Raw genomic sequence first — 26153 nt, forward strand, 5'->3', positions numbered from 1 at the left:
CTCTCGAAAAATGGTGGATGATTCATCAAACGTTAGATGGTTCGTGGTGGTTCCGTGGAAGTGTAGGACGGAAAACCACCAACCAGTGAGACGAGTGGCAAACACAACATTAAGAGTACCTTTTTGCAGTACCATTGGCTCATTATTTTAGACCTTTGTGTCTGTTTTATGGTTTTGTAACAGCAAGCTCACAATATAATCTATTCGTCTAGGTGTGTGTCTGTGAGATTGCGAAGAAATGTACCATTTTCCAAGAGAAATTTTGGTAACGACAACCAAAATGCCTCCTATCGGATGGTTTGGCAAATTAAATGTGAATCATCCTTCCCTTTGGTTTACGTCAGTACAAAGTGAATGTGTGATTTGAGTAGCAGCTTAGATTGTGTTTGACAGATGACTGTGAGCCAGAATCTCATCCGAATAGCTTCTAGTTCCTGCTAATCAACACTCTGTTTCATTAGATCCGTTTCAAAACCCTGTCCCCGCATTCACCATCGCATCTTCTCGCCTCCTATCTCGCAGGTGTAACGAAACAGGTCGGCGATGCGCTACTGCTCGAGGGTCAGCAACGGTCCGGCCGGGTGGTAAGCATCGGTATCGCACCCTGGGGCATCGTGGAGCGTAACCACGAGCTGCTCGGACACAACCGGGACGTTCCCTGCCACAGCATCAGCTCGCCCAGGTAAGTGTAGCTCTCGCATGCCGTGCCGAAGAGCGTCAACAGAGCTTATGGTAATTTTGCATCCCTTTAATACCCGCCTCTAGGTCGAAGCTGGCCGTGCTGAACAACCGACACGCATACTTCCTGCTCGTCGACAACGGCACCCAGGGCCGGTACGGGGCGGAACTAATCCTGCGGAGAAAGCTGGAGAAATACATATCGAACCAGAAGCTGCAACCCTGTAAGTGGCGCGCCCTTCGCTTTGCTTCCTTCCTAACCACACTACAGTTGTGTGCGTGAGCGTGTGTGTGTGTGTGTGTTTGTGGTGCAACTGTGCAGTTGAGCCCTTTCTCTCCCCCAGTGAAAGCGCGTCGTGTGTAGCGTGTGAAGCATTTACGGTGCCCAAACAGGGTAAGCGCTGCCACCTCTCTAATAGGTTTATGAGATGGCTCGATGGCCACCGTGGTCGTAGCGTATGATGATATCCTCATCCTTCGAGTGCGCTACTCCGGAGATGGAGCCGTCGGAAGTTAGTGTAGTGCACGTTTCCTGCCCGACGACACTCGGTGACGGAATGGATTCCCGCACACGTCATGTCTAGCCTGGCTGCGGGATATTGGCGAGACGTTTGCGCCACTGCCTGTCTCTTTCCAGAGATAGCAAGGTTGGAAGTCGTGTTGGAAAAAATCATGCTTTACGAGCGTAGCATTATTACGGATAATTTTTCATGCCGTCCTGCAGACGATGCAGGTCAGGCTCGAACCCTTATGCTTGGTGTGAGCAGGCTGAGGTCTTTGCAGTACTTCCGGTGATGCGTGATGATGCCAGCGTAAATGGCAGCGCTCACCGAGAATGCGCTAATAAATGGTAATCGTATTCATGGCGATCAATTTTCATTCACCTTCAAATCCGTCCCCGCCAGGAAGGGGGGGTGGAGGCATTGTAATGTGTTCTGGTGCGCGCTGACGCCACGACGGTGGTACAACGATTATTACCAACGGTGCTGGAAAAGGCTCCGTAAACCGTCCCGTGCTTCGAGGAAGGTGTGTTTTCCACTTCGCAAGACGCCATACATGATGCTGTGTGCAATACTAGGCACTGGCAGTGAGCATGGTTAACCGGCAATGGGGACCTCCATTGCCTTTTCGCGTGTGGCGCTTGACTTTCCATTGGCCTCCAGAAATGTGCACCGCAAACCGCTACCCGGTGCTGGCTGGCTGGTGGAAAGAGAAACTGCCGTTTCCTTCGTGTTGTTTCTTTTTTTCTGTTCATTATGGTAATAACGCAACATTCTTGCAGTGTAATTTTTTTCATCGCAGTCATGTGACGGCGTGGTAGGGATTCTACATACGGCGTCCCACTGCTTATTAATCTAGCCCGGAAGCAATTTGTTTCAATAGTCCACCAACTGTTTGATGATGCCACATTTTCTGCAGCTCGTTAGAGCTTTATTTGATGTGTGGTATATGCCATGAAATATTTGGCTCACCTCGCGTTTATTACTTCTAAATTGTTTTGTAGGCCTGTACAAAAGTGGTCTATCGGGCTTGGACGAGCGCTTTCAATATTCAGTTAATTCAAAACGCTTTTTTATTATTTCTTTAATCCATTTGAAGGTTTTTTTTCCAATTTGGACTACCCACCCTACGTATAGAAGAACAAACATATTGCGAATGATTCTTTTCAATGAATGATAGCTATCAGACATTATTTACCGTTTTATTTTAAACCCATAAGCAATACATAAGCTTAAAAGTTTTACAGTTTCCAGAAAACATAATGCAGTAATCAATAAAAACAAAACTCAATGCCAAGCAAAGGCAACACGCCTCCTCTCCACCTCCGATGTAAGCTAGGTGCTGCACCAAAAGTTTGAACCACTTGCCAACTGCTCAAACTCTTAAAAAGAACGATAAATTGTTCTCAAATTTGCTATTGATCGGGATTGGAAGCGCTTGTGCAAAATTCAAACAAAAAAAAATCACATCCTCAGCCTAAAGGCACCAAAGCATCGCTGCGCTTTTCCACCAGCAAATAAATGAAGGAAAAATCGCAAAAGAGAGGTTCTGCAACACCCTACCCCACCCTGCGACAGGTGGCAATACGCTTGTGTTTTATTACCGTGTGTGTGAGTGTGTGTGTGTGTGTGTGTGTCTTACGTTGCGTGTTTGCATTACCATCGACGGGCCAAGCTTTATGGTTCGACCACTGCTACAACAATGGGGAAACGTTAAAAGCACAGTTTATGCCATGTTATTGATTTAAGTTTGATTTATTTCGTCGGCAATTACCTGCTCCGTATTGTTCTTTTCTCTGGTGCATTGATGGAAGGTGGTAACCATTTTTTCACATTGTTTGTATTGTACTTTCTTTCCGTCCTGAAAACATCCCACCAACACACGATCGACCAACCGTTTTTCCCCATTCGTACCAACAACCTGACACGCTACAGACAAGATGCTATCATCTTTAATGAATTTCCACTACAAAGGTAACGCAAAGCAACCAAACTTTCGTCCGGCGTCACGTCGGAATGCACGGAGCGCACCTTCTATAGATGTTAATAGGATAGGTTTTGTTTCTCATCCCGCGAAGTCCATGCGCTGTGTCGTGGACATCTTTTTGTGCTCGATTGTATAGATGGTTTAGATGTGGGGGTGGGATTGGAAACTGGGTCAGAAAAAATCCCCAACTGCTCGACGTTTGTTAGAATGAGTGTAGACACTGTATATTAGGTGCAGCAAATTTATAGCCCAAACAAAACTCTTAGGTGCATGCTTACCCTGCATAAACAGTAAACCCGTTCCCTAGTTTCCTTTGTTTTCCCCCTTTTTCTAGCCCTGCAAGCGAGCCACCGAGGGTTGATGTGTAAGTTATAATTAACCTTACTACGCCGCTGCTGCTGCTGCTACTGATGCTACCGCACATCAGATGAAATAAATTGTGTAAATGTAGCGTTCCGGCGCCCGTTCAGGGGGGGAAAGTTTTTAATGAACCCCGAGCAGGATGATGAACGGAGATGGGAATTCATTACCGACGGCATGACGAAGTTCATGAAGAGAGAAAGAGGGGGAGGAGGAAAAAAACCCTGCAACAACATGCGAAAATGGAGCATTTTCCACGCAGCAGTGTGTGCGATTAGGACTAGAAAGGCTGCTTTTTGTTCGGTGTTGTTGTGTTTGTGTTTTGGCCGTATTAGAACCGGTCAAAGTTTTGGTCGTAGCTTTGCTCTACATAAATCCTGTGCGATTAGCGTAACCGCTAAGGCCACATTACGTCCACATTGTGTAGAAGAATGCCGAAAAAAAGATCGAATGTCCCACTCATTACCAAGCTGCCCGAATGCCCGTAAGTATGAACATTGGTCGTAAGCAAAGCTATAAAGCAGAGGCACTAAAAGCACCTGTTGCCATGCCATCGTTTCGCTTAGACGATGGATTTATTACAAACACTTGCGTACGCGTCTGGCCCGCACGACGATTGTTGGCGGAAGATGTCACGGACGCTTTCCGGGCGGACGTGAAAATGCCAGATTTTAAGCTAGCCTTTCCCGACCCCGATGGCGTACGATGAAGCATTAATGTTAATGGTACACCAATTACTGAAAGGTAAATAATTAGGAAACTCCTAATGTTCTTTCCAGTACTGAAACGAATTGAGCCGCAGCCTCGTAAGTACGATCCCTACGGCGAACGGATCGTTCAGGTGGTGCTGTGCTCTGTTAGAAGGGCACGTTTTGTAAAGCTCGTCGACAGGATATCGTTATTTCCTCATCCCCTTCCAGCTGCCAGTGAGCCTACCGTTTATACCGAGCTTAGGGAAGGTTAATTTTAAAATGTAGCTGAATTAAGCACGGCCCACCAGCACGGTGCGTCCTGTCTGTCGCGGCTCTTCCCTAGAGTAAATGGAAAATTTTGAAGAAGGGAAGCGCCTAATCTGCCCCTGTTAAGGTGCCCGTTTGTTTTTCTCACGCTCGGTTGTTCTTTCAAGAGCTTCTCAGTGTTTTCGCTACTTCATTATTCTTCTTTCTGGAAAGGTTACCCGATAATCCGCTCATTAAGCCGATCGGAAAGAATGCATGCTTCCGAAACGGAACCCTACGCACGGTGCGGTAAAAAGAACGACCCCAACGTTACATTAGGATCTCAGGTGGTGAGAAAGATAGAATTACAGGGCATCTTTATATCTATCTCCCTTGAACATATAATTGTTGATAGAAAATTGAGATGGAGGCGATTATATTGTTTGCAACGGGGTTATATCTTACTCATGGTTGGAAAGGCTTTAAGCGTAACGCAGGATTCTGCCGGACCACCAAACCAACGTCCCGTTTGAGGAACTCAACCATGATCCACCTGCCCCATCGGCAAACGGGTTAGACGCATTCGACCATCCGTTTCTTCACTAATTACGGACGGACGACACCGATTGTTATCCGGTAATGGTGAGGTTAATTGGATCTCGGCAACGTGGGCATAAAGAGCGCTCGTGCCAATCGAGTCGGGCTGCAGGAAAATTGATTAGCCAAGGTTAGCTCCAAACGAGACTGCCGAGGGTAATGATGAATTGGGTACGGTCGGCAATCGGCTACAAGTGTCCGGCACTCTGAGGGTTGCGTGTGCATTGTGGTCCCCCTCGGCAAGGATGATGAATGCCAGGGAACGATTTTTGCCTAGGTACCAGTTGCCACGGTGTGGGATTGGAGGATAGTTCCCCCCCCCCCCCCCCCCGTCCCAGTCTCAGGCATCTGGAGCTCCTCCATCGCTGTCTGTTTCGATTGGCTTCATGCGGGTGATTAATTAAGTTACTCGTTAGCAACAGATCCCGGAAAAGCTGCCCGCCGACCGGGTTGTTGGTACGGTTGCTGCTGCTGGTGATGCTGTTGCTGCAAGCTGTTTACCAGTGTACTAATTTAATTCATTAAGACAAATGTGTTTTTATTCCTATCGTCGGACCGGGACCTATCATAACAACCAATGGAGATGATCGCATCACCACTGCTAGAGCCTATAAAAGTCGGCTGGCTGTTAGGCGCGATCGAGTGTTGATATGTTTGTTTAGTGATTTATGAGTTCCTGTTATTACAATGCAACTGTTAGTGTTGTGTGCATGCTGGTAAGGCGGTTGAAGGAAAATGACTCCCCTAGAAACTCAAAATTCTGTATCTCCTGTGGATCTCCTCAATGGTTTTAGTGTTGAACTTCAGCTCTATATACTATTTAGTCTGTTTTAAATGTTCTATCTTCAAAACTGCTCCTATTTGCTGTTGTCTATCTATCTCTTCCTTCTTCATGTTGATGCTAAACCTTGCTGTATATGTTGCTTAGTACCAGAACAGTAGTTCTCTCTATCGTACTGAGCTTGTCTGTTTGTAAACCTGTGATGAGTTAGTGTATCTCGTTGTCTAGTTCTGTTCTGCTCAGGTGGCACCAGTACAGCGCCCGAATATCATTTCATCTCATCTCCGGGCGCTTCGTTCACTCTGTTCCTTCAATTTCCATCATTCTATCCGTCTCTCTAAACGCTGTCCTCATCACACCCACTTCCTGTCCATTCATTCTTCAGACGAGCCTTCACACTCGCCACACGGAAAGCTGTTCTTGATCTCTCTCTCTCTTTCTTATTCTTCTTTCCTTAGTTACCCACTCGAGCACCCCCGTAGTATGCTTGGTAATTGAAGGTGGTACAAACACAATCAGAGCTGTGCTAGAATACGTCACCGATAACCCACCGGTTCCGGTAGTAGTGTGTGATGGGTCAGGCCGGGCAGCAGACTTAATAGCGTTTGTACATAAGTAATGCACCATTGCCTACAGTCGTACAGGCGTACGAGCGGGCGCATAAGCTCACCCTCGCTTATCGGAAAGGATATTAACGGGGCTGCTTTATTTCTCTTCCTTTTCTGTATTATTCCTTCTACGGAAATTTCCCGGATGTGCTGGTCGTGCTCAGATATGCGACGGATAATGGAGAGCAGACGGTGCTGGAATCGATGCACGACTACGTGCTCGGTATCATACAGAAAACGTTCGAGGTCAGCACGGAGCAGGCGGAGCAACTGTTTCAGGAGTTACTGCAGTGCACTAAGAATAAAAATCTCGTAAGTAATGCTACAGGATTGAGCTTCAAACCTTAGCTAACAGACGCACCTTACCTCTTGTTCCCTATTTCCACCAGATCACGGTGTTCCGCATACAGGACCGACCGGAGGGCAACACTCAGGAATTGGACCAAACGATTTTAACTGCACTTTTTAAATCACAGCACCTTAGTCCACCTGAGCAGCTCAGCCTGGCGCTGACGTGGAACCGGGTCGACATCGCCCGGTCGGAGATATTTGTGTACGGGCAGGAGTGGCCTCACGGTGCGCTGGACGAAGCGATGATGCAGGCGCTCGAGCACGATCGGATCGACTTTGTGAAGCTGCTGCTGGAGAACGGCGTCTCGATGCGCAAGTTCCTCACGATCCCAAGGTTGGAGGAGCTGTACAACACCAAGCACGGTCCAGCCAACACGCTCGGGTACATTTTGCGCGACGTACGGCCCCACATACCGAAGGGGTACGTGTACACGCTGCACGACATTGGGCTGGTGATCAACAAGCTGATGGGTGGTGCGTACCGGTCGTATTACACGCGGCGCAAGTTTCGCCCGATCTACGCGAAGGTCATGAACAGCTACGTCAACACGCACCGCAAACCGTCGACGTTTCAGCGTTCGGCGGGCATTAACTCGATGAGTCTGGTGACGGGATTGCTGCCGGTGACGACCGATATGGCGCTGTTTGAGCTGCCATTTAACGAGCTGCTGATCTGGGCCGTGCTGACCAAGCGGCAGCAGATGGCGCTACTGATGTGGACGCACGGGGAAGAAGCGCTGGCAAAGTCACTGGTGGCCTGTAAGCTGTACAAGGCGATGGCACACGAGGCAGCGGACGACGATCTGGACACGGAGATCTACGAGGAGCTGCGCAGCTACGCGAAGGAGTTTGAGAGCAAAGGACTGAAGCTGCTGGATTTCTGCTACCGGCAGGATGCGGAACGGGCCCAGCGGCTGCTGACGTGCGAGCTGCAGTCCTGGTCGAGCCAGAGCTGCCTGTCGCTGGCGGTGGCCGCCAACCATCGTGCCATCCTGGCGCACCCGTGCAGTCAGATCATCCTGGCGGACCTGTGGATGGGTGGTTTGCGCACGCGCAAGAACACCAACCTGAAGGTAGGTGCACTGGAGTTCGTGTGTGTGTTTGCGGAGGTCATGAAAAAGGGTTTTGACCATCCCAATTTAGGTTATCTGTGGACTGCTCTGTCCACCATTTGTACGCAAGTTGGACTTCAAATCGAAGGAGGAACTGCAGCAGATGCCTCAAACCGAGGAGGAACACTTGGAAAACCAGTATCTTGATTACGAGGATCGCGAAAAGAAGGACACCGATGCGGAGGTAAGTTCGCGATCGTTAAGGGCACAAATCCGACGAGTCTCGTTCGGCCCTTCATCTTGGTGAGAAGTTTACTTCGTATATATACATAAGCCATCTAACAACTTGCTCTTTCTCTCTATCTCAGTGTACCGTGTGTCCTTTGATTTCCAAAAAAAAAACCCGCAATGGCGCAATCGCTCCTCATTTTCTCTACTCCCCTTTTGCCAAAGGGTCACAAACCTAGTTTTACTGAATTTTATCTATCTTTCTCTCTCTTTCTCTCTTTCTCTTTCTCTTTTCTCCTGTGCGTGGTCCTGCGTGTTTGTAAAACGGTTAATACCATCAACTAACTCATCTTACCTACCAAACCAAACCAACCTAACCAATTGCCTAACCATCGTTTGTTTAAATGACTTGCTGCGGGACACTACGCTCTTGTTGGGGGGAAATGTAAATGCGTATGACTAATCACGACTAACGAACATGGTATCTGGTGAAAAAAAAAACCGATACCGTCATAATCCTTTCCTTCCCCGGCCCGTTTAACTGTAAATGTCCCACTTGTAGAAAGCTCTTGCAAACTCTACCCAAAGCACAAACCCCGCTGGTGAAAGTGCAGCGCCAACACCGCAGGTATTCCACAAATTCACTGTACTACTGTAGCGAGTCCTTTCACGGTTCAATATATGTTCTTCTATCTTCCTGCCTGTTTTGTTCCTTCCACTCTCTACTGCTAGTACACCCCTTCTATTCTATCTTCTACACCCTCAATGTACATCATATCCTACGCTCTAGTACCACTAATGTGTATTTAAAAGAGAAGAACAGGCGTGTTAAGAGAACAAAATTGAAGTAATTTGGAATTGTAGTGTCCGACGATGTGAAGTATTGGTATTGTTGGCTTACATTAGGCGATTAGGATTGGTTATGGAAACTGTATTGAGTAATGTACCAACTAGACGTAGAAATTGAAGTATCGTGTTCAAATGTGTTGAAATTGTACAATTCGGCCTGTAGGTTCATGTGTGTTTAACATCAGGAGTCGTTATTGGCAATTCATATCAATATCGGGGTCTCAGCTCTCTGCACTCGGGTTGGTGCTCCTTAGGAGGCTCAACCAAATTCTACCACCCAACTTCTCTGTTCAATCGATTAATGTGTGCATATGCCCCCTTTTCCAATCCTCCAAACACCCACTCCGTCACCCTCTTTCTCTCTCTCTCTCTCTCTATCGATTTTCACCTCTTGATCCGCTTCACAACACACACACACATACACCGTTTGTTCTCCCCATTCTTCCCATTCTGTACTTCCTTTTAGTGTTAATCTGTATCTGTGCCGTTTTCTGTACTTTAACCCCATCCCATCCGACCCACACTTCCACAGCCACCGATCTTCCAAACCCGGGCCTTTCCGGCATTGGATGTGCTGGTGGCCTGGGTGTGGGTTTCTACGAGCACCGTTTGTCCTGGGGTGGGGTGTATAGTTTTTTTCTTCTTCTTTGTTTATCGAATACCCATGTACCGCGCAGTAAAACCGAACATGTCCTTTCATCTTTGCTGTATTCTCATCCTAGGCGCTTCTGTCCGATACGTACTCAATGAAAGATACCAAAGTGCAGGAAAATGGAAAAGTAAGTGTGGCCCGCGCTCTGGGTGCTGCCTGTGCTGTCGTACGCACACACACACACTCACACGCAAACACACACGCGCGCTAAGTATACTGTCAACTTGTGTAGTGTGTTGTGTTCTTTTCATTTTCCGGTTTTGTATGGTTTTGTTGTTGTTTTTTGTTGTGTTGTGAGTTTTAATTTCCCTAATAGCAAACGAATCAAGATTCCGTAACCGTTCTCACCTGAGTGCTAATAAAACACATTTGTCCTTACTGGGATGTTTTTCCTTTCTTTTTTGAAGATCAAACTGTTGATTACATCAATGTGTGTTCTTTAATATGGTACATTTTCGTTCATCTTGCTCTGCTCACACTAACAAAAAAACTTACGTTGCACTCACACGTACACGGAACATCAACCAGCAGCTCACTGGGAAAATTTAAAATTTACAAAACAATTATTTAAAGTAGTGCAAAGCCCCTCATCTTCAAAGCTCCTCGTACACACGTGGCAACTGATAACACAACACATCGCCCAGCACAAAAAAAACCCACAAACAAACATAACCAGCCATTTGCTGCAATAGAAAATTTCTTATGATTTTTGCATCTTTGCTAGCGTTTCAGCGAGTGTTACGATGTGGTACACATTTTGTAAAGCCCTTGTTACCCCTAAAGTTCCCAAAACATCAGCAAAATGTACAGCAACAAGCGTTTATGTTTTCGTGTGTTTCTCTCTCTCTCTCTCTCTCTCTCTCTCTCTCTCTCTCTGTCGATCTGTGTGAATATACTGTGTTGCTCTATGTTGTCGCATACCTCGAATGTTGTTGCTTTTTTAACTGTCCCCTGTTGCGGTCCTTCAACATTCTTCCTACAAACTACATGCGCTTTTGCGCTTCAACAGTCGAAAAGAGTAACTGTTTTACAACCCTAGCTGCTTGCTCTGTAGTAGTTGCTTGTGTGCAAATGCATTGCCAAAACTAGCAGCTGGCGATGATTCCACCGGTCTCGTCGGTTCGATGTCGTCTTTTTCCGTCTGTGGTTCGTGAATGTTTAAGATGGTTTTTAATGAGAGCGCAAAACCCCGCTCTGTCGGCTCGGCCCCGTTAATCCTTTTGGTCTATCTTTTGGTGTAGTGCTGTAAATACCGTATCTTCCGTCTTCCACATCAGACCAACACCACACCCGCTCTACTTTCGGTTAGGCTTTATGTGGCCCAAAGGGATGAATATAAATGTGTACAAGTGACAAACGAAACGGACGACAAATCCCAAAAGTTACCGGGACCGGCGTTTGAGCTAGAAATGTTTAAAATTAATTTAAAGTACTTCCCCAGTCGGACGTTTCCCAACACCGAGCTCACCGAGTTTGAATAGTGTTTCCGATGAAGTTTGTTTGGTAGATATGTTCTAGCCTATTTTTATCATTGCTCCCTAGCGTAGTGTATCGTGACAAACCACGATCGACAGCATGCATTGGTGCAATTTTCTTTTGTAGTGATTCTTTTTTTCACATTACAGGGTTTACCTAGCCAATCGGGCGTCGTCAAAACGTTATCGGTCGCCGTAAATACTTTTTCGGGCGACGTAAACCCTCAATTGGGCACTGTCATTTCTATTCGGGCCTTGTGAAGTATGAATCGGGCAAAGTACAGAATGAATTGGGCCTACTTTATATTTTGTTGCTTTCTAGCTGTAAAACAATACTTTTTTGCTAGTAGTTGAACTGATATGTAAGAATATTCACTATTTATAAGTTTAATCACATAAAAAATTATTCAAATTCCTTTTTTAAAATTTTTAATTCAAACCCGTACAATGCAATTTGGTTTTATATATTTTTTAAAATATAATATGTTTGGTGATTTAATTAGGTGAACATTTTAAAATAATATATAATAAGTTAAACAACATGCAAAATACTTATTTTTAAACAACTTGATGGATCAAACACTCCGAAGCTACCGATTTGACACCTTCAAGAGTAGGACTCTTTCATTCTGTACTATGCCCGTTTCATACTTCACAAGGCCCGAATAGAAATGACAGTGCCCAATTGAGGGTTTACGTCGCCCGAAAAAGTATTTACGGCGACCGATAACGCTTTGACGATGCCGGATTGGCTAGGTAAACCCTGTATCATACCTCAGACACTTCAATTCACCCAAACACATACCCAAAAGGAGCGATACATTTACACAATATTAATCACATTTAGAAATACACATCCAGCAAGTTTTATTGTTTTTTTTTTTTTTGGTTTTCGAGTGATCACTGAAGCAATGTACAACACTTCTTCACACGATAACAATCCCCCCGAAAAACCACACGTTACAATAATCCTCAAATAGATCACGCCCGATCCCCGAGGAGCCAAGAACACCTTTTTGGGTTCTAAAACCTAACACCCTGTTTTTCGTTTCAATTTCCCCATATATAGGTAGGCCTGACCGGATGCTTGAGCTCAAAAGTTAGTCCGCATCACTACTTTCAATTCCACTCGAATGATGTTCATTGTTAGTTTTTTGGTTGTCTAGTGTAAAAATTTCATTGCTTAATTTTGCGTTCTTTCTTGAAGTTTACTTCGTTCACCTTTGGCTTTCTCATGTCTTTCATGCCCACAAGGTTTTATCAGTAGATATTAGATTAGTGAACCATTAAGTACACACGGTCGAAAAGAAGCTTTTAGTGTAGGTTTTTTTCTTATCGAATCTCTTTCAATTGGATTGCTTGTTTCATGTTTTATATCACGTATAGTTGTAATATTAGCTTATTAACATTTTGTAATATTTGAACATATTTATTTCTGTTTTCATTATCTTATCTGATGTAGTTATCTTTGACTGAACATTGCATAACAAGTTGCTCAATTCCATCACTCTCCATACAGCTGTAAACTTGTTCGATGTACTTTGTTGTAACTATTGTACATCGTAATTAAATGCATTATTTTGTTCTTAAATAGTGTCTTTAACATTAATCATTATCAAGTAAAAACTGTTGGATTGAGGCCTGACCTGGGATGGCTTACCACTTTCGTTTGTTGACATAGTTGAAATCTAACTAACAGTGTAATTGGCCGTTGTTCTTTTTCATACTAAACCTTTTTGTTTTGTTTTGTTCATTGCACGGTTTTGACCGATTTATTTCAGTGATGCACCTTATCAGCGGGACAGCTGTTCCCTTTCAACAAAACCCCACTAACTCGTGCGCTGTGCTCTGTATACGTTCATTTCCAAGGTTTCCCTAACGGACTCGGAAAACACGCAGTACAAGGACTATCTGTTCGACAGCGATGGGCGGCAGCAGCGACCGCTGAAGCTGAAAAAGAAGTTCTACGAGTTTTACACCGCACCCATCACCAAGTTTTGGGCCGATTCGGTAAGTGATGTTTTAGTGCTTCGCTTCACGGCCAGCATCGTTTATAATGTTTCTCAATCGTCGTACCCACGCAGATGGCGTACGTGTTTTTTCTCGTCCTGTTTACGTACACCGTGCTGGTGCGGATGGAGGAGTCACCGAGCTGGCAGGAGTGGTACGCCATCTCCTACATCGCCACACTGGGCTGTGAGAAGATACGGGAGATCGTGTCATCCGAACCGGTGGCAATACCGTAAGGCCGGCTTGCTTCCATCCTCTGTTCGGACACGATTAATCAAAACCGTTTGTTTTGTTTCCGTTCTCTTTTCCCCATCTGCATTCCCCAAACCAATGCAGGCACAAGTTTTCCGTGTGGGCCTGGAACATGTGGAACCCGTGCGATGCCGCTGCCATCATATTTTTCCTCATCGGGCTCGGGCTGCGGTTGCGGCCGTACACGATGGACATCGGTCGGGTGATATATTGCGTGGACAGCATCTACTGGTATTTGCGGATATTGAACATTCTAGGTGTAAACAAATATTTGGGTAGGTAAAACTGGCCACTATGCCACAACACAGGTTGAGGTGGTCTGTGTGCTGTCGTTCGATGGATGGAATGGTAATGCAATATTTGAAGACGCTTGACATATTAATTACATGCTAAAGTGTGGCAGACACAGGCAAGCAAAGTGTTTGCTGTACGAACACCTTTTAGCAAGCAACATCGGACCTGGGTGATGGGTGACACAAGTTTACCGATTTGATGTCACGCTTACATCCGTTTCCATTCCATACCGCTCTTTCCAGGACCACTGGTGACGATGATGGGCAAGATGGTGAAGAACATGATTTACTTCGTGGTGCTGTTGCTGGTGGTGTTGATGAGCTTTGGTGTAAGCCGGCAGGCCATCCTCTTCCCGAACAACGATGCCAGCTGGCGGCTAGTGCGTGATGTGTACTATCAACCGTACTTCATGCTGTACGGAGAGGTGTTTGCCGACGATATCGATCCACCGTGCGGCGAAGACCCATCACAGCCGCCCTGCGTAACCGGTAAGTGCGAAGCGTCAAATCAATACAAAGCACCGGTGGGAATTCCCCTTCTAACGGTTCCCCATTTCCCCCCGTTCAAACCCCATCCACAGGACACTGGGTGACGCCGATCGCCATGTCGATGTATCTGTTGATAGCGAACATTCTGCTCATCAATCTGCTGATTGCCGTGTTCAACAACATCTTCATCGAGGTGAATGCCGTCTCGCACCAGGTGTGGATGTTCCAGCGCTTCACCGTGGTGATGGAGTACCAGCAGAAGCCAGTGCTACCGCCACCGCTCATCGCCCTGTGTCACTTCTACTCCCTGCTCCGGTACGCGATCCGGAAGGCGAAGGGACTGCAAGAGTCGCGCGACAACGGGTTGAAGCTGTTCCTCGAAAAGGAAGACATGGAGCGGCTGTACGACTTCGAGGAGGAGTGCGTGGAGGGATACTTCCGCGAGCAGGAGATACTGCTGCAGCAGTCGACGGAGGAGCGCATCAAGAACACGGACGAGCGGGTCGACCATATGGCGCAGAAGATCGAGGACATCAACCAGAAGGAAAACATCCAGAGTGCGGCCGTGCAGAACATCGAGTTCCGGCTGCGGAAGGTGGAAGAGTCGGCCGAGCAGATACTGAACCATCTGGACGTGATCCACCGGTTCATGTCGGCCCACACGCTCATGAACGATACGCAGGGTTCGACGGGCAACGTGAGCGGGACGGTGCTACCGCCGGGCGGGCTGGCCGCGGGCATGATCATGGACCATCGGACGCGCACGATCTCGGAGAGTGACAGCTACATCCTGCCGCCAGCGCCGGCGGCAACGCAGCGCAAAAAGTTTAACCGCTCGCTGACGGAGGTACGCCCCGATGCGTACATCTTTGACGATGGGAAGCATCTGGAGGTGCGCACCGTGCTGGAGGAAAGTGAAGCGGAACGGTCGCCGGATCAGGTGCAGTATTTTGTATTCTGTAATTGTATGTTGAAATCGGGACTTATTAGATTTGCGTTGTTTTCAGCTCTCTCAACACCTCGAGCGCGATCGCAAATTCTCCATCCGCTCGGAGGACTCGGAAATGTTCCCGGTCGGCAGCGCGCCCAAGAATCTCTCGCCAATCGAGGCGGTTGCGGCCACGGTCAAACCGTCCCCGCCGCCACCGTTTCTGAACGTCCGCCAGGATACGGCCAGCACGGAAAGCAAGGACACACTGACGCCGCTGGAAGGGGCGGACGACCGGACGCTGGTCGGGGACGAAACGCTGGACGATATGGTGGAGCCGAACTACGAAGGCTTGCGGCATCGGACGGCGGCCGGCAGACGGCGCAACTCGTCCATGTGCGGTCCGGCACCGGCGGTGGCTGGTGGAGGACAGACGACTGGCGCTGGTCTGGCGGGCAGTGGCAGTGGTGGAGGAGGTATCGGAGGACGACGAAACTCGGAGAGCGCATCCGGTGGCGGGGTTGACATCAACAAATCGCAAACCAGCCTGTACCAGATGGGTTTCTCCAAGCGACAGCACAGTATTACCCAATCGGAACCGGACAGTGGAAACGATCAGCGTAAGTGCCTGGTGGTAGTTTGAAGATTTGCTGGAAGATTTGCTTACAATTTTCTAATTTTTTCATCGGTAGCCGTACAACGTACCGTTCCCAAGGGGCGTCATCTACTGCTACAGATACACACCGAGTACACCTCCATCACAGATGAGCTCGAGAGTGTTTGCCATATGATAGCATCGCCTACCAGTTCGTTGCGGGGTAGGGATCCTACTAGCCAATGTCGTTGTCCTTCTCTATCTCTAAACTTTCACCTTTAACTCCTAACCTTTGCAGAGGACCGCACGAAGAATGTAAACGAGCTAACGAACCCAGAGTTTGCCGCCCTGATCGAGAAGCAGCACCTGAAGGAGTGCGAAGACAGCGACTACATGATGATGGAAAGGCTGTTCCAGACGCGCTGCTCGCTCGAAGACAGCGACGAGTACTTCGACGATACGGAGCCGGAAGATCACGGGCCGCGCAAAATGTTGCGCCGCGAAACCGCAATCGAGCTACCAGTAACGCCCTCAAAATCGAACATCGTCTCGCTAGCGGACAGCAGCCTCGGGCACGAAGATTTCGCAATGAAGAACGAACGGCAGCCCGCCTCGAACCGGAACTCGTTGCGTGATTCGAAAAATTCCCCACTGTCCCTGTCCAGCCAGAACTCGCCGCGCAACTCGCAGTACATGCAGTCCGCGTTCCTAAATCCCACCGCGTGCGATGGTGCTGGTGGAGGTGGCGGAGGTGCCACCAGCCGGCTGTACAAAAAGTCGTGCGAAAGCTTGCAGAAAAACTCCAGCACCGATACGGAGTACTCGCTGCAGCCGTACCGGTTCATCAAGCAAAGCTCGAACGAGACGAACAGCTCGTTCAACATCGACAACTCGTCGATCACGAACGATCTGTCGATCGATGGCGAGACGAGCCTCAACTCAACCGTGATCGAAATGGTTTCAGGGCCGGCGATCGCTGCGGTAGCGGCAGCATCGGACGGTGAACGGGGCGGTTTCCAGACCATACGCACCTCATCGCTCGGCAGCGGCTCGGCGGCCGCCGACAGCCGGCCGGGACTGCTGAAGTGTAGCAAAGACAGGCAGGGAAGCAAAGATGGTAGTGCTGGTTCCGTTCCGGACGGTTTGGAGCGGGCCGCCGTCGCGGTCAGCTCCGCACCGCCGGTGGTGATGCCGAGCAAACCGCCACGGTCGGCACGCTTCACCGACAGCCTGACCGTGCTGGGACCAAAGAATGTGCTGAGCCGGCTGAAGGAAAGTAGCTCCACCAGCACGGAGGAGGGACCGCGCGATGCGGCGGCACCGATACCGTGCATCAGCACGAACCTGGTGCAGGACGAGATAGCGAAGCTGTCGTCCAACATCAAGAGCAGCACGGACGAGGATACCGAGCCGCCGTTCAATGAAACCATGTGCTGATTTTAGCTGTACCCTCCGACAGAGGTAACTAGGTTAGCATAAGGTTGCGTTTGTGGAAAGGGGAGGGAAATTCAACTTCCCTACCATACGCTTAGTATCGGGTGATGGTGTGGCAAGGAAGGTAATGGCCACGGTGGGAATGTTGGAAGCGCATGTACTTATATTGGGCAAATTGCACACACTAAGTACTTTGAGTAATCTTAATACCAAAAGCGTCTAATATTACTGTGTACGGAGTGTGTGGGCGTTTTTTTTGGCTTGTTTCTCTTTGCTACCCACAAGCTTGTTTCATATTTTGTTGTTTTTTTTAACAATAGGATTGGAATTGCAACCGCTCGAACGAAAGGGATGCGTGGAGTGTATCTCAGCTATTTTAACTCTATATAAGAACCTCATCCTTCTCAACCGTTAATGCAATTGTGCATATCAAACCGTTTCGAACCTTACCTACCGAAAAAAGCACAGTCCCACAGTCAACAATGTCGCACATTTAGTCAAATGTGAATGAACTGTACCATGTTCTGTAACCTCCGAATTCGCATCATCGCATTTGCACAACAGTGAGCGTAATCTGAGCTCATAATAATAATAAAAAAACACCTTTAATTTATCCTGCACTACTGGATTCTACTGATAAGCTAGTACACGATCGAACACGCGGCATAGATTGAGATGTGTGTAAATACATTCTAAAACTTAAGTTTCGTGCAAGCTTTTTTGCACTTTTCTGAGTCACTTCATAAGCATAATCGTTTAAGGCATTGGTGCTTGTTTAAAGTTTGAAATGGACGTGTATAACACGCCGACAAAACGGGAACTGCCATAGAATACGCAAACAGTGTTGCTTTGTAACCGGATGATCGTTTGTTTGATCGTTTTGTTCCGCTTGCTGGACGCTGAAGACGCCGGATTGTTGAATAATCAGGATAATCAGGTTTTGTTATATGTTTTCACAAACAAGCACCCTAATCCACCATGAGTGTAACGCATACTAAGACCGAAAAGCCGAAAAGCTCTAATATTATGTTTAGTTAAAGATGTATTGTAAAATTGAGTAGGTTTTTATTGCTGTTTGCTTTGCTGCGGACTTTTGCGGACTAAAACATCCGCACTCTCAAATCCTTTTCACAATAAACAAGCACGATTAAGAATGCAACCACGCAACGTCCTACATGAGTCGTAACTAAAATGTGACAATATTATTGAACGAAATCAGTATCAGAAGAAAAAAAACTTATTCGAAAATGCGTGCGTGTTGAAACAATAAAGCAGTTAAATAATATTTGAATAAATGAGCAAACACACAGACACATGAGAGAATTGCAGTAATCGAAATAGTGTTGGAATTTGTTGATAAGAAAGAGAAAAAAAAACATACAAAGCAGGTTAGAAAGATGATAAAAAACGTAGAACAAATAAATCGTTACAAACAATAAATAGGGTTGTACTGGAAAAAATGAGGAGTGAATCAAACAAGAAAAAGAAACCATAAACGTTTACAATCGGATCGTAGGGTAGAGGTGGTGTACAACTCGCTCTGTTACAAGGAAATGAATTTTAAAATAAAAAAAATGATATTGTTACGTTGTATCCAGCCCTCGGACGGAAAACGAGTGAGGAATGGAAACCGGGTTTTTGTTCGATAACAAGTTTAGCTAGTAAGAACATGTTTGAGATCAAAAAGAGCGATGCACTATGAAATGAACGAAGCACAACCACATGGTACGAACGTTTTCCCGAATAAATTCAGTTGAATTTCATGGAAAAAAAGCTCTGAGTTCGGCAGTTTTTTCCATTTTGAATTGTACAATAATGTTTGAGAAAATCATTAATTAAATGGAGTACATTTTCAACGTTTATTTATAGTGTCATCCTTAAAAGAAAACGCATTTCAATCACAGCGAGGGACATCTCTTCTAAAAACTGCTTTTAAATTATAATAGATGAAAGTAGAAACGAAATCTATCAGCAGAACAATCTCCAAACTAAATAAAAATATTAAATACTATTACTTTACATTTCAGAAACCTCCTGCGCGGTCTCTTCCGGATCGGTCGTGCTGTCTAGAATGCCACTCTACAACAAAACAATGCCAAAGATCCATTAAAATGATACAAAAGGGTATAAAACATCACCACCTACCTCACGGTTCATTTTCTCCATCTCCTGCCGCATGTGGCGCTCAAAGAATCCAACCCGATGCATCGTGTAGGTGATGGCGGCCAGCAGCAAAAGCCCACCGAACGATGATGTCACATAGATCCAGATCGGTGTGCTGACGCTAACATCCCGGTACACCACCGTGTACGGGTGGTTTCGTGCAATGCGGAACGTTTCCTTCCGCTCGTCCAAAGGTTTCACTAAATCCGTCAGCACCTGCACAACGAAGATGTCTTCCTGTTCGCGCATACACGCCGCAATCGCGTTTAGGTTCAGCCTGTACTGAAGCTCGACGTAGATCGGCTTGTTAGCGACCGGGAACGGTGGTAACCATATCTGAAGCTGCAAACACTCCACGTCCGATAGGTTTTGGGCACAGTTGAAGTGAACGGTTCGCAGGGTGGGCAGCTCGTCCAGCTGAATGGAAGCTGAGCTTGGCCGGGTTGGAGGGGCCAGCCAAAGATTGGACCGTTTCTGACGGGCACTGTCGGCATTCCCTACTAAAGCATGCGCATACGGGTGCTTTTCGTCGAGCAGTTCCGGTTCGTGTCCGTTATACGGCACCACGGTGAACTCAAAGTTACTCGGAACGTCATCTTCTTCCCGGGCTGGATAATACGGTTCGGGTTGCTTTTTGGAGTAAAAGGCAAACGTTTGTTTTAGCAACCCTTTCCCACCGGCCGCCTGTATCCAGTCCACCTCGAGCGGTGTCTCGTTGTAGCTGCTTCGCACGGTAATGTCCTCGAGCCGTACCACTGGGCAGCTTTTGTGGCCACCCAGGTGGGTCGGCGTGTAGCTGAGCGGGATGTCGGCAAGAAATAGGGCACCGCTTAGCGTGCTTGGCCCGTTGTTGTGGAGCTTCACCAGCTGGGACACGTTCAGGAAGCCCGTCAGCGTTTCAAAGTTCGCTTCACGGGGAGTTGTTTTGCTGAAATAAAGGGAAGAGATCAGTACAACCCTTTTCCAAAATGTACAGTTGCATCCCTTAACCGACCTACCTTACGATATCAATGTGGCTAAATTCTCGCAACAGTAGCCGCTCCTCAACTTCATTATCACGAGGCCACTGTTCCTTGCTGGTGGTTAAAACCTTCAGACGTAGCTCAAGAAACGCAGTGCCTGGCTGCACTTGCGTCACGTCAAGCGTTAGGGAGTGCTTCATCCGCGTGAAGGCTTTCAACGGTAAACCATTATTTAATCCACACAAAATGCTTATCTCACCCCGCACAGCCCCTGATTGGGCACATTCAGACGGGGGTGGATGCACCGACCGAAGAAAGGAAGGCACACTTACGTTCAGCTGCGGAAGGTACGCATTCTCACCGGCATTTTCAATCTCCACCTCGAGGGTCACTTTTTTCGCGCTCCCAACCACAAACGGCGGTACGATGTCCACCCATCGGATGTTTGTGATTTTCAGATCCGTTTCACACACCTCCTTTCTGCAGCCCGTTTTAAAGGGAATACGTTCCTGGACGTGGCTCGAAACATCCGGATCTAGTATCGCACAGCGATCGCAAAATGGTCCCCCTTTCGGTGGCGTTGCCGTAGCCGCCATCCCAAACTCCACCTCAATGGCGATCGGTTTGTAGAGTGTGGTTGGTGAAGCGTTCACCGTGATGCTGTACTGCCGGCAGAGTGGATCGCCGGAGACTGTTACACTTTCGTGCGGGGCTTCAGGCGAACTTCGATTACCGACCGATGCACGGCCCATCTGGCCGTCCACGTCCAGCGTGTACTGCAGCGCAACGGGAAACGCTACACCGGCCGGATATTCGGTGGACCAGCAGACGGCTATTTCGAAGACGCCACCCTCCTCGGGCAGCTCTCGCTTGGTGGAGTTAATTCTCGCCTCAATGCGAACGATCGGGTACGAGCGGAACACGTACACCGCTTCCCCGTTCGGTGCTCCAACGGCAAGGTCGGTGTAACCGTTGCCATCGATATCGATCCCCCGGGTGAGGGCGTGCCCGAACATGTACGGATGGCGGGAAGGCGTTCGTAGATGGGCAGCCGATGGCACCAACCGTTGACTGGGACGGCTCGGCACTCCATTGGCTGAACCGAGAAATATGTACACGGCTCCAGCTTCTTCGAACGGTGCACCGATCGCAATGTCTAGAAAAAAAGTAACCGATCGATAATAAAGCCCGAAATGTCTCTTGTCACACATTACGTACCTCCATATCCATCTCGGTTGAGATCACCAATCTTCCCCAGACTCGTGCCGAACCTTCCGCCCAGCTCGTACGAGCTGGCCAGCTTACTCTGCAGCTCAAAGTTCAGCTCACCAGCGTTCAGAAACACGTACACCACCCCATTATCATGCTCCCGTGCCCGGCTGTGCATGGGCGCACCGATGGCAAGATCCGGCAGCCCGTCGCTATTAAAATCCTCCGTCAGCAGCGCATACCCAAAGTACTCGCCGAACTGTTGCCCCACGAACGTCCGATAGCGTACGATCACCGTCTCCCATACGGTGCGATTGTCGGCATAGTCGAAAATGATCACCTCACCGTGCTGACTCCTTGCCTGCGGTGCACTGGCCACGTACAGCACCTTGTGGTTGCCAAGGAACCGACCCGAACTGACCGCATAACCGAAGTACGAGTTGACCGGTACGTTGGTGTGGATCGGGTTCGGAACAACGCATTCATGGGTCAAGCGGCGCCTACGGTTATATTCCTGGTGCACATTGCTTCTGCTGGCAGGATCGTTGCCGGGAATGGCTGCCGCCCGCTGGTGGTAGCGCAGAACCGTTCCGCGCCAATCCATCACTCCCGGCGCACCTATAAGCACCTCATCGCCGTCGTCCGTCACGTGCAGGCTGAACCCTTGCTCACCGTACATGTAGTTGTAGCTCTTTCCGTACCTTCTCTGTTGAGCTTTTAAGGGAGCACTTGATTAAAATATCATATTTACACCAAAACCTTCGTATATTTACCTTTCCCACGCAGCGGTTTAATTTTGAACAGATTGTTCGGCTCTTCGGTCGCTTCAACGCCTTCCGTTAGGTAGCACACTCCATGCAGCAGGTACGCTATTTCGGTGTTGCCCTTCAGCTGTGGTGCACAGGCGACGAACCACGCACCATCGGACCCGAGCCCATCCACCGTTGCGCCGAGCATTTGGTGCTCCTTCAGCTCCGACCGTATCTCGGGATGGTTGGTGTAGTAGTCCTCGTAGTTTGTGTTGCCCTGCCGATCGAGACGGTAAGGTACACATTCGGTGGGCTTTTCAAAGCTACACTTGTAAATGGCACCAGTTTCGTTGATGTTGCGCTGATACTCCAGATCCGATTGTGCTTGCGGTGCACCGACTAATACGCTAAAAATGACAAATACAAGTGTTTTGGTTGATTTTGTTTGAATAGAAAGTTTATTTACATTGCAGTGAAAGCGAAAAGATATGCACTAGCATATGTTGCTCTTATGCTACTCATCGTACGAAGGTCAATGTTCGCTTATCTTCTCGCAAGCTTCACCATGACCTCATCGAGCTGCTTCACTGTTTCTGTTCATTTCTCTTCAAGTTCACTACTCATCTTGTACAAACCCTTGCAGCAGAACAGAACCTTCAAGGCTACGCAATAGCTATCGCAACCACGCAACGTCTTCCGATGCATGCCCAAGCGAAGCGTATGTTGTAGTGGTGGGAGCTCGGAATCGGACCTACCCAATTCCGATTCCGTGTTCGCAATCAATTCTGGAGCCGATTCCGATGCTGGAATCGATTCCGATTCCGGAGTCAATTCTGGGGCCGATTCTGTACCCGAATCTGGAGTCGATTCCGGGGTTGGATCCGGAATCTATTCCAGAATCAGCATCGGATCAGAATCGGATCTGGAATCAGAATCAACCTGGGAATCACAATTTGCTCAGGTAACGGAATCAGCATTGACTCCAGTGTTGGAATTGGCTGCGGATTGAGCATGAGTTCTTGAATTGAAATAAGAAGTTTCAGAAGTGAAATCATGCCGGTAATCTACATAAGAATGGATCGGTTACAAGTAAGTTTGTTGCGGCTATCAGTTCGTTGCATCATTTGATCAAAACATCTATTCTTATGGAGCTGCCGAAACCGACTCCGATTTCGAAGCCGATTCTGATTTCGGGGCCAATTCCGATTCCAGAGCCGATTTTGATTCCGAACCAATTCCGGAGCCGATTCTGATTCCAGAGCCGATTTCGGAGCTGATTGCGGAATTGATTCTTGAAACTGATTCCGGACCTACTATCGGGAATCGATTCCAGAAAACTTCGGAGCTAGCCGGAATCTATTCAGACGAAAACTTCAGTTTTCCCATCACTAGTATATTGGTGTTTAATCATACACGCAGCACACTTAAGAAACTGTTACCGTTTCCGAGAACTGAAATGACTAAGTGACTTACCCGCTAGTTCTCAGGTTGACGGAGAATCCAAAGTACGAGCTGCGTGTCGGGCGTATGAACGTTTTTAGAGCTGGCTGAGTGAAGACGTAATTGGCGACGGGCGATAAATTAAACCCGTCCACGGTCGATAGGTACGTTAAAAGCACTGGGATGATCATTGTTGCAAATGAAACCCACTGGGATGAGCAGCGCGTTTTTCTTGCTACAAAAGTATATGAGAAAGCAACGCAAAACAATCTTCACTTGGCCCGCAAACGATTCACATCGCGCGCACTTGCAGCAGCCCCAAAACGTCTTCCACCGACGAATCTGCAAACATTACTAACGAACTAACCGCACTCGGGCGCGTCGCTAGACAGTGTTGATAAACGCGCGGCAGCTGTTTATCAGAAAGTTTGGCGACTCATAAGAACAGCTGAGTTGAGAGATGCGTGCACACTCGAGCGAGGTTGAGTCACACACGTGGCCCGCGATACGCGAACGGTTTTTATGAATAAAAGGAGACTCTGGCACACTTTTAACAACAGTAAATGCTCTTTTTATTCATAAAAATAGTTCAACGATTAATAATAATGGTATAAAAAATAAACCAAGAGTTAAGTTCAACATGCAAGCCTATCTTACGATTGTCCACCATTCAGCGTAAACTTTGAGTCCACTCCGAAGAACTGCTGACAAACGTACTTGCACACGAGCATCCGGGCTTCCTTTTTCGTTTCCGCATTTACGCAAAACTCTTGCCCATCGATCTCGACCGTCGCAATCCACCCGTCGTCGGCGCGACGATCATCAATGCGAAGGCCCGGGCGCAACTAGAAGGGGTAGAGAGAGGCAAAAGCAGATTTTAGACAAAAACTAAGCATTACTATACACATTAAACAGCTGGTACGACCATTGGGGGAATGGAGCACGAGTAACAGGGGGGGGGGGGGGGGGGGGGGGTTGATTTGTACTCACATGCGTCAACAGTATCGATGGATGCATTTCGTCCGCATTAGGAGGAAGTGTGCTACGCTTTATGGGCTTTTCGCTACATACCGATCCAGTTTCCTCCGTTTCGATCGTCGCCGCTCCATTCACTCCCGCTGTAGGTTGTATCAATTCGGGGTCCGTAGGAGTTTCCTGATATGTGGGGGTCGAATTAGTCTGTATAAAATAGTTCCGAATTACTTTCTTAATAGTCGATTTTTTCAATTTTCTTCTACGACACTTACCCCAGCAACGGTTTGATGTTTTTGTCGTTTGCTGGTGATCGTACTCTCCGAACACACACTATCGGGCGACCGGTGACTACGTTTGCCGTGCAGCTAGTGAGTAATGAAGCGTATTATGAATCAGTAGCACTGCTTCTAAGTAGATCTATCATACCACCCAGCACCACACTCCTCCAACTTACCGTGTCCCAGTACAGTTCGTCCAGCCTCGTCCGCAGATCGCCCTGCTCAACGTTCGAGGTGATAACGGCCACCGTAGGCCATTCCTTGCCGAGCCGGTACAGTGCGTACGAGGCAAGCTGCTGGTGGGAGAGGCTGTTCTGTGCGATCAGATGCTTGAGCACCAGCTCGTCGGCATTCGCTTTCGCCTCGTCGGGATGATCGCCGTAGCCGGTGTGAAACCGGTCGGCAATGTTGTGCACCGCAACGAATCTGGCGCCATTTTTCCCGATCGTAGTCATAGTACCCAGGATCTTGCCTTCATATATGAGCTCGTTTATGATACTGTCCGGACTTCTTGGCACTACCATGCCCTGCGTGTCCTGAAGGAAATAATCGTCAGTAAACTTCTTGTGTGTGGTGATAAGCGTAATTAAAAGCAATTAATTCACCATCGTCGTCATGCCGGTGCTCTGTACAATAACAGTTTCAATACAATTGCCGGTTAAACCGCACGAAACGCAGACGCACACATTCGATGTTATTGCCCGCGCTAAAACATCGCACACCGATCGCAGCGCGTTACCCAAGCAACAATAACAGACAGATACAGTGCGCTCTCATTGAGCGAGAATGCAAAGCGAGAAAAATGAGAACGATCTGGGCAGATAGAGAAGTAAGACAGGCCGGAAATTCAGAAACGAGGAGGGGTTTAGAAAAAATAACCATCAAAAATTGAATCACTTGTAACAATAAGTGTGTGTGAGGCATTTTAGTTAAAGAAGAGCAAAAAAATAAAAAATACATTTTTTTAATGCACTTAAAACTAAAAATAAATTGGGCTTTTGTTTGGAAACATACGTTATTCTTCTATTTCTGCTTCATATAAAAGAAAGAAAACAATGAAATAGCTCCCTCCTCCGAACGTGAGGAAAATCAAATATCCATATCCATGACCTATATAGCCTTCAAAATTCCAAAAATCCAAATCCAAAAGCAAAAATCTATATGAATGGTAGTGTGGTCAGATACATGGGTATCTACTATGCGCTACAAATAGCGCTACACTGGTTGGGTATCACATCAATAGATGGCGCCACCAACTTTTTTGCTATTTTTAGAATGCATCAGTCGTTCACCGTCTGCTAAACGAAGGCTTTCTATATT

The 26153-nt window shown here is 47.6% G+C and overlaps 3 protein-coding genes across 30 annotated transcripts in view; 1 reads left to right on the forward strand and 2 right to left on the reverse strand.

Annotated features, from left to right (window-relative positions):
- LOC1270239 (transient receptor potential cation channel trpm) overlaps positions 1-19203 on the forward strand; it is a 65633-nt gene extending 46430 nt beyond the window's left edge. For 10 of the 27 annotated variants that reach the window (XM_061645116.1, XM_061645122.1, XM_061645112.1 and 7 more), the window contains 18 exons: positions 523-682; positions 766-902; positions 3114-3152; positions 6300-6456; positions 6614-6761; positions 6839-7873; positions 7944-8096; positions 8643-8708; positions 9652-9708; positions 12126-12155; positions 12926-13066; positions 13141-13298; positions 13403-13593; positions 13855-14100; positions 14193-15040; positions 15108-15648; positions 15721-15846; positions 15922-18830. In XM_061645116.1, the coding sequence (XP_061501100.1) occupies positions 523-682; positions 766-902; positions 3114-3152; positions 6300-6456; positions 6614-6761; positions 6839-7873; positions 7944-8096; positions 8643-8708; positions 9652-9708; positions 12126-12155; positions 12926-13066; positions 13141-13298; positions 13403-13593; positions 13855-14100; positions 14193-15040; positions 15108-15648; positions 15721-15846; positions 15922-17060 (5372 nt within the window). In that variant the 3' untranslated portion in view covers positions 17061-18830. Of the gene's footprint in view, positions 1-522; positions 683-765; positions 903-3113; positions 3153-6299; positions 6457-6613; positions 6762-6838; positions 7874-7943; positions 8097-8642; positions 8709-9651; positions 9709-12125; positions 12156-12925; positions 13067-13140; positions 13299-13402; positions 13594-13854; positions 14101-14192; positions 15041-15107; positions 15649-15720; positions 15847-15921; positions 18831-19084 lie in introns of those variants that run through there. The other 17 variants (XM_061645125.1, XM_061645117.1, XM_061645123.1 and 14 more) reach the window with 11 other exon arrangements.
- On the reverse strand, positions 18893-24035 carry LOC1270237 (integrin alpha-PS3). Its single transcript, XM_308917.4, has 6 exons — positions 23614-24035; positions 22165-22547; positions 21401-22105; positions 20219-21338; positions 19203-20148; positions 18893-19136 (listed from the first exon to the last, which is right to left on the reverse strand). Exons 1-6 carry the CDS (start codon positions 23769-23771, stop codon positions 19074-19076), a joined length of 3375 nt encoding a protein of 1124 aa, XP_308917.4. The 5' UTR covers positions 23772-24035; the 3' UTR covers positions 18893-19073.
- Positions 24036-24128: 93 nt separating this feature from the next.
- On the reverse strand, positions 24129-25729 carry LOC5667306 (uncharacterized). Of its 2 annotated transcripts, none has more exons than XM_061645129.1 (5): positions 25439-25729; positions 25010-25369; positions 24828-24920; positions 24571-24735; positions 24129-24425 (listed from the first exon to the last, which is right to left on the reverse strand). In XM_061645129.1, the coding sequence occupies exons 1-5, from the start codon at positions 25448-25450 to the stop codon at positions 24234-24236; spliced, it is 822 nt and encodes a 273-aa protein (XP_061501113.1). In that variant the 5' UTR covers positions 25451-25729; the 3' UTR covers positions 24129-24233. The 2 variants fall into 2 exon arrangements, with proteins under 2 accessions (XP_061501113.1, XP_001688137.2); XM_001688085.2 differs by having other exon boundaries at positions 24571-24759; positions 25439-25717.
- Between the last annotated feature and the right edge of the window lie 424 nt (positions 25730-26153).

Source organism: Anopheles gambiae, chromosome 2 (genome assembly GCF_943734735.2).
Source record: "Anopheles gambiae chromosome 2, idAnoGambNW_F1_1, whole genome shotgun sequence".
Classification (NCBI taxonomy): Eukaryota; Metazoa; Arthropoda; class Insecta; order Diptera; family Culicidae; genus Anopheles; species Anopheles gambiae.

Coding starts and splice junctions, on each gene's coding strand:
- LOC1270237 (XM_308917.4), bottom strand. CDS start 23,771: ATGATCATCCCAGTGCTTTTAACGTACCTATCGACCGTGGACGGGTTT. Junction 22,106..22,164: donor TAAACCGCTGCGTGGGAAAG/GTAAATATACGA, acceptor CTCCCTTAAAAG/CTCAACAGAGAAGGTACGGA. Junction 21,339..21,400: donor CAACCGAGATGGATATGGAG/GTACGTAATGTG, acceptor CTTTTTTTCTAG/ACATTGCGATCGGTGCACCG.
- LOC5667306 (XM_001688085.2), bottom strand. Junction 24,921..25,009: donor ACGAACTGTACTGGGACACG/GTAAGTTGGAGG, acceptor ATTACTCACTAG/CTGCACGGCAAACGTAGTCA. Junction 24,760..24,827: donor AACATCAAACCGTTGCTGGG/GTAAGTGTCGTA, acceptor TATTTTATACAG/ACTAATTCGACCCCCACATA.